The following is a 7,451-nucleotide window of genomic DNA, read 5'->3' as shown; positions in this document are numbered from 1 at the left end:
TACGGACACTGCCTCGTGGGGCCCCTATCTGGTCTCAGCAGTTGACTCGTTCTCCAGAAGGTAGGACTCGGAGTAGCCGATCTCCACAGCGCCAACTGAACCTCGGGCCCCACGTTCCTGTCCCCACCTGTAAGCCACAGGGTACATCTGTTGGGTGTGGAAAACGAGCATTCCGTGCGGGCGCGGTGCGCGCACCACACGGGTGACGGTACCGCCCGCTCACCCGGCTAGCCCGTTATATAGCCACGCCCGTCTCCCAGAGATCCGCAGCTCCTTAGCGTCACCTCTCCCCCGGACTTGCCTAAACCCCACACAGCGGAGAGGACGCCTGAAGAAAACCCTCGCCCGCGATGTCCGGCGATCGCCGCGGCGGCGGGCCTCCCGGCAACGGCGACAGCTCCGGTGAGCTCCCCCTCCCAGTCCCTTACCGCGGTTCGTAGACGGGCGCATTTCTGCAATGGCGGCTCCCGGGAGGGGGTCGGTCGAGGGTTTACCCGTATCGTCGGGTGTGGGTCCGTGGTCCTACCATGGGATCTGCGCGGCGCGGGGCGATTCGGCGGGTGGGGGGAATCGATTGTTCCGTCCGGTGATCTGTATTCCGCTCGGCCAGGTCGAGGGGTGAGTAGGAGGGGTTTAATGGTGCGACGCGTGGTTTGGGGATCTAGGTTGCTTCGCCAGTTCGTTCCATCTGCCTGGAGTGTTCCTTTCCGTACAAACGATTATTAGGTTTTGGTGGGGTTCAATTAGCTCCGTCGGCTTCACACGAACCGGATCTTCCAAAGTATACAAAATTACAATTATAGACGGATATTTACTGGGGTTTCTCAGGTGGTGATATTTGTGTTTTTTTTTAATTCGCTCTGTGGTCATCTATGTTAGTTACAGGGTTCATCCACCCATTCTGTGTTTCTGTTGAAAACTGGCCCCATTTTTTTTTGTGTGTTAATAATAACGCACTAGGACATGTTTTTATCTGCTTTTCATATCTTCTGAACTTGCCTGGAGCGCACTGACATGGTTCACCATAAGGCCGTCCGTTACTTATAGTTGTTTGTTCTTCTTTCGTCTAATTTTAATTCAAATGCCCTGGAATTGTTTGGTTTAATGTTTACATTGTAGTACTGGGAGGACCGGAAATTATCAAATCTGCTTTAAGGGGCCTGTTTTTCATCTCTTTTGGTTGAACATCATTATACTTTTTTTTTGTTCCCAACATTGTCTTCCATTTGAAGAGGGCCTAACGCTGTGGTTCAATATTTTGACTGGTTGTTGACCCCTCTGGTGTATTAAGGATCCTGCAACTGATGTTATAGTAACCCCCTTGGGACCATTTCTTTTATATTGCTCAATTGCCTTTCAAATGCATGTCATATAGATAGTTGGGCTCTTCTTGAGTTTTACATACAAGATTTGTGCAGCCCGAACATGTTCTAAATCACTAACCCATAGGTTAGTTCTTGTTTTTACCTGTTCTTGGCAAACAACCGGTCTGCTTAGTGCAGATGGGAAAGATATGCTATAATGCACTGCGGTGCTAGAATCCACTCACTTGTCTAAATACACGTACAAGAGCACATCATGCTTACCAACAACTCAGCAACTAACCTTCTAATCTGTAGCCAATGTCAACATGAAGTGAGGTAAGGTGGCATAGCACTAGGGTGTTATGCAGAGTTATATGGGTTCCAACACATGTTGTTGCATCACCAGCAGTGAGGCTAAGACTGGACAATTTTTTTAAGGTAGCCGATGGGGGACTGTTGATCGCAATGCCTGCAGTTGTCAATAACAGGGCTCCCTGCATCGGCCACTGCCATGTTGCATGTGCCAACATGTGCACTTGAATCCTGTATCATGATCATGTCTTACCAGTTACCGCTTGGTGTATATTTGCTTCATAACCTATGCATACCAAAACTGATCAAACAATTTGTCTAAATTGCCAAGTTGTGATAATTGTGTCTAAGGGAATCGCTCTCTTTGATCGTGGGATCCAGCCAAGAAAAAGCTTCACCGGCCTAACCCATGGTTGGAGACTGGACACTAGCTTAATTTTGTAAAAATCGCCAAACTTAACTTTGGCTTCCAGCCAAATACAACCTTAGTAATGTGCTACACTGCTACATGTGTAACTCAACATTTGTAACCATTCATTAGCTTTTGGTTGACGCATTTGCTACTGCTAAAAGTTTTGAAGCTATAGAATTACTACTCTAATGAATGTTTCCAACATTTTATGTCTGCAAGTCCACAACTTAATTCCAGTACCTTCTTCCCATCTTAAGTCTCTGATTAACAGTTCATTACCCTTATTCTGTTCTGCAGATTTTTTCAATTTTTTTGTCATGGTACCTGTAAATATATGTTTATATCGCTCTATCTAATCATACACAATCCTGTCCTGTATCCAGGGGGAGGTTGGGAGACTATTGGGAAGAAGAAGAAACCAGGGCAAGCAGCTGGGAGGGGACAATGGGCACCATGGAATTCATCCTCAAATGCTCCACCTTCTACAGCACGACAACCTTGGAATGGCAATGGATCTTCGCGTCCTTCAGGAAATAGTTGGGCTCAACCTTCTGATCGTAGACCTTTTCAAGCACCAAACCCAGTTGTGACTCCACCTCTGACTAATGGTTGGCAGTGGGCATCCAGGGCCCGCCCATCTGGTTCTGAAAGCAGCAAGGATGATGTTGCTTCATCTGGTTTTGACCCTGAGAAGGATGATCCTGAAGTTGAGGATTCATCAGATGATGACGGCGATGATGATGATGATGATGATATGAGTGATGACTATGATTCTGATGCCAGTGAGAAGAGTTTTGAGACTCGAAAAATGAACAAGTGGTTCAAAGGTTTTTTTGAAGTCATCGATTCCTTAACTTTGGACCAGGTACATGAGCATACTAGGCAGTGGCATTGTCCGGCGTGCAAAAATGGACCTGGGGCAATTGACTGGTTCAAAGGGCTGCCATCTTTGGTGACACATGCTAGAACAAAGGGTTCTAAGAGGGTTAAGCTCCACAGGGAATTGGCTGCATTGCTGGAAGAGGACATGCTTCGCAGGGGATCTTCAGTGGTACCATCTGGCGAACAATTTGGGAAATGGAAAGGATTGCGAGAAAGCACTGACCGTGAGATAGTATGGCCACCAATGGTGATTGTAATGAACACCTTACTGGAAAAAGATGACGATGATAAGGTGATTTTCTTTTCTATCTTTAGCTCTGCCAAGAGCAACACATGGTATGCATTCTATTTAGCACATGTATCTTCAAGTACGTTGTAGACTGGCAGTTGATGTTGCTTTACATATTGCTATGGTGGTAGGCCGTAATGTTTCCTCCCTTCTAGATGATGCTTAATGTGAGGTGTACTTGGTACACCTCGATTTCTGTTTACCCTGAATTATAATCACAACTTCATTCCTGTGTGCTGCTTCTTTTCTAATGTATAAACTCATGTAATATTAGCAAAAGTAAAGAACGTGACTTTTATATTCTCGTGCTTTTCTGATCTATCTTTCTGGCATTTGATTCATACCTGTCTGGGAAGGTTTAAAATACTTGGTATTCAGAGGACAACCTGATATAACTATTCTTTATTATTATTTGCTGGCACTCGTGCGATAATGTAATATAAATAAATATAATATTTTACTACTGTGTTGACTAGGTATAGTTCGTGAATCAGTTGAAAGTTTGTAAATAATTACTACGTTGGTATAGTTACTAAATACATTGGTCAATCAGTTGAAAGTTTGTAAATGTGTACTACGTTGCATTTGTATAAAAATGTATATGTAGGACAACTGTTCAAGATATCTACAATGATGTTTTCTTGCATTCTGACTCGCTATTCATTGATGCTATCTAGTGGTTAGGCATGGGCAACCAAGAGCTTCTTGAATATTTCAGTGATTATGCTGCAAACAAAGCACGTCATGCTTACGGTCCAGGCGGGCACCGTGGCATGAGTGTGCTAATATTTGAAAGCTCTGCCGTGGGCTATATGGAGGCTGAACGTCTGCATAAGCACTTTGTTGACCAAAGAACAGACAGGGACACCTGGCAAAATCGCAGGGTTCCTTTCTTACCTGGTGGGAAGAGGCAGTTATATGGTTTCTTAGCCAGAAAGGAAGACATGGAGACGTTTAATAGACACTGCCAAGGTATATTTGTTTAACTTCTGGTCATACATTTAATGCTTTGGCCTCTGTTCATATGGTAATACCTGGTGTAATGAACTTTTCTTGCCTAAATTCTTTGCGATGATTTGTATGAATGCAACATGATATACTTGTGAAGCTTCATATCTTGGTTCTTCCCCTGCATTGATATGTTGATATACAGACCTCATGAGAACGAAGTGTATTTGGATCACAGCACCACAGCCTGTTTAGTTTTCTGATGTTCTTTTGATTATAATTTCCTTTCTTTGCGTCCGCTTATTTGTGTAGGAACATTTTGGTGATTTGGACTTTTGCCTATTTGACACAGAATAGGTGATACTGGTCCTACTTGTCAGTGACGTGGTTTTAGTTCATACCCCCATGTGCTTTTGCTTATTGTTATTGGCATATAATTATGGTTCTACATCTTGTGATTGTTCTGAGAGCATGATTTTTTTTCTTCATTATAGTACTACCTCTGTCCATAAAAGGATATCTCAACTTTGTCAAAATATGCATGTATCTATACATGTTTTAGTGTGTAGGTACATGCAAATTTTGACAAAGTTGAGACATATTTTTAGTTCTTATGGAGGGAGGGAGTAAAATAAGAAGCCAATTTTGTTCGTAAGAAAGAAACATGCTTCTGTTTGTACTTGACTGAGTGCCACTGGGTCCATACATTGAGTTCTTGGACATTATGGAGAAAAGGAGAGATAGATCTCTGCCCCTCTTTGTTTATCACTCAGATGACTGCCTATGCCTTGCGTTTCAGTTTTTTCATTTACCATGGCATCCTTCAATTGTTTATTTCTGACTTTCAACATAGGCATAGATTCTGCATCCTTGCGGCAAACCATATTTTATTTCTAACATTTTTCACAAAGCTCGGAGATTGCAAAACTCTTCTATGCATTGCAGCATTATAGGCGGTCCTTGTTTTTTTTTTTGTATATTAGTGACTAGTGAGCATGTATGTGTGCACTTACTAATGATAGCACTTGTAATAATGAGCGTATTATTTGCTAGTTTGGTCCAAAATGGATGTTCTTTGTGGGTCTCCTTTTTGTTCTTTGTTGTCTTATATCCTGATAAATTCAATAAGGCCGATAGTTATGGTGGCTGGTTGTTTGGTTAAAAAAATGTATGAATTTTGTGCCAGTGTAGGAAAATGCTCTATTGCACAGGACCTTAAGTACTTCATGATTTTCTTAGCAGATACATTGCCTACTGTACTAAGTTTTGACGAAAATGCTTTATTATAATATTCAGGGAAAAGCCGCCTGAAATATGAGATGAGATCTCATAATGAGATGGTAGTCGCTCAGATGAAACAAATGAGCGAGGACAACCAACAGCTCAACTATCTGAAGAACAAGGTGGTCAAGACAGAGAAGCGCTCGAAAGTTGTAGAAGAAACCCTTGAAGCTGTTACTCAAAAACTTCGTGAGACGATGGAAGAAAATATCTTTGTAAGGCGTAAAGCTAAAGAGAAGCACTCTGAGTACGAGGAAGAGGTAATGATTGCTTAAAGGTTACACTAGTGTCTGTGAACAGACATATGAACAATGAAATGGATATTTTATTTCCAAACACAATGCATGCAAATGATCTAACAAGATTTGCATGCTCAACATGCAATAGATTTTGCTGAAGTTTCGATTTTCTCTGAACATAGAACCTTTTCCATTTTTCTTGTTTTGAGTTCATCTCCTTTGTTCACCTTGTGTTTCTATACTCTCCAGATGAAATCCCAGGAGACATTCTTCCACGACCAGATAGAAAACATTCACCAGGCCACAGAAGATAAGGTGAGTGAGTTTGAGAGGTTGCTGCAGGAGGAGCGTGCGAAGGCTAGACAGTGTGATGTTGATTCTGGGACTTCGGAAAATCGCAGGCTAAGGTGAGTACTTTGGATGATTTTCTCTATGGAGCTAATGTTGCAATGTCTGTTTTGGGTAATGGAAGATCTCCAGAACGACAGTTTACTTGTCAATTCATTCTTTTTTGGACCATGTCTTGTCTTCTCCTACCTAACCTCGTTATAGTGAAAACAGTGTCTCATTAAACCCGTGTTATGCTGTGCAGGAAGGAACAGGTACAGCGTTTCATAGACTGCCAGGTTAAGGACGTGCAGGAGTTCGAATCTGAAACAGATCAACTGATAAAAGCCCACGAGGAGAAGAAGGTGCAGCTGAAGAAAGAGTACATGGCAAAGGAGTTGGAGCTCGAGAAGGAGTTTGATGCCGCTCTCACAAGCCTGATGGAGAAACACAAGCCAGACACCTTCCAGGCCTCCAGCTCCTGAAGGTCGCTGAACATTTGCAGCTCAGAGCAATACCTGAGATTTGCCTTGGTTGCAACGACATCTAGATGTCCAAGAACACCATATCCGGTGCATGATTAGGACCTGAACCTGACCGAACATGCATGGGTGTTATATGGTCATGCTGAAGAAACCTGAACCTCTAGGAGTATTAAGTATCAGTACCATGTGCGTGCTACCCATCTAATGATCGCCTGCTTCGCCTTGGCTTGGGGTATAGCAAGCATCGGATGGTAGTCCGTTCTAGAACATGTCCTAATTACCATGTCATCATGCTCGACTCTAGAATTGCAATAGAACTTATCTGAATTGTGACGTCAACTTTTTGAAATTTCAAATGTTGTGGCAATTCCGCCTAGGCCGGTGGCATTGTCAGAGGGAGCTTGTCTCCATAGATACAGTCCTGAAACTGAAAAGAAAGAATAAACAATTACGTCGGAGATGAAGTAAGGCCATCTCCAACAGGCCAGGCCGACTCATCTGGAACCGGACGGATGGCCGGGCCCAAAGCTGAGCTAGGTTTCCTTGGCCACGGACACCGACCTCTCGCGTCCTCTCTTGTTCTCCCCGGTTCGCGTCTTTTGGTTTTCTTAATACTACTACCTAGGCTAGCTACCCAGGACTCCCTCGCATCCTCTCTTGTTCTCCCTGGTTCGCGTCTCTTGGTTTTCTTAATACTACTACCTAGGCTAGCCTCTCTTGTTCTCCCTGGTTCGCGTCTCTTGGTTTTCTTAATACTACTACCTAGGCTAGCCACCCAGACTTGCCGGCGCGGCCGTGGATTTTACTCGACGCCGACAGCCTCCCTATGCACGAGGATTCGACTCGAGCTTCTAGCAGCTGGATGGGCCACGGCCTTGCTGGCGCGGCCGTGGATTTCACTTGACGCCGAAGCCTCCCTATGCGCGAGGATTCGACTCCAGCTTCTAGTAGCTAGATGGGCCATGGCCCCTG

The 7,451-nt window shown here is 43.8% G+C and overlaps 1 protein-coding gene across 1 annotated transcript; it reads left to right on the top strand.

Moving 5' to 3' along the window:
• The first annotated feature begins 290 nt into the window (after positions 1–290).
• Positions 291–6,818, top strand: LOC124653036 (protein SUPPRESSOR OF GENE SILENCING 3 homolog). Its single transcript, XM_047192089.1, has 6 exons — positions 291–402; positions 2,412–3,202; positions 3,877–4,171; positions 5,444–5,688; positions 5,917–6,074; positions 6,260–6,818. Exons 1-6 carry the CDS (start codon positions 351–353, stop codon positions 6,477–6,479), a joined length of 1,761 nt encoding a protein of 586 aa, XP_047048045.1. The 5' UTR covers positions 291–350; the 3' UTR covers positions 6,480–6,818.
• The last annotated feature ends 633 nt before the right edge of the window (positions 6,819–7,451 follow it).

This window comes from Lolium rigidum, chromosome 5 (assembly GCF_022539505.1).
Source record: "Lolium rigidum isolate FL_2022 chromosome 5, APGP_CSIRO_Lrig_0.1, whole genome shotgun sequence".
Lineage (NCBI taxonomy): Eukaryota > Viridiplantae > Streptophyta > Magnoliopsida > Poales > Poaceae > Lolium > Lolium rigidum.
The sequence above is the reverse complement of the archived record's forward strand: the minus strand, read 5'-3'. Positions and strand labels throughout refer to the sequence as shown.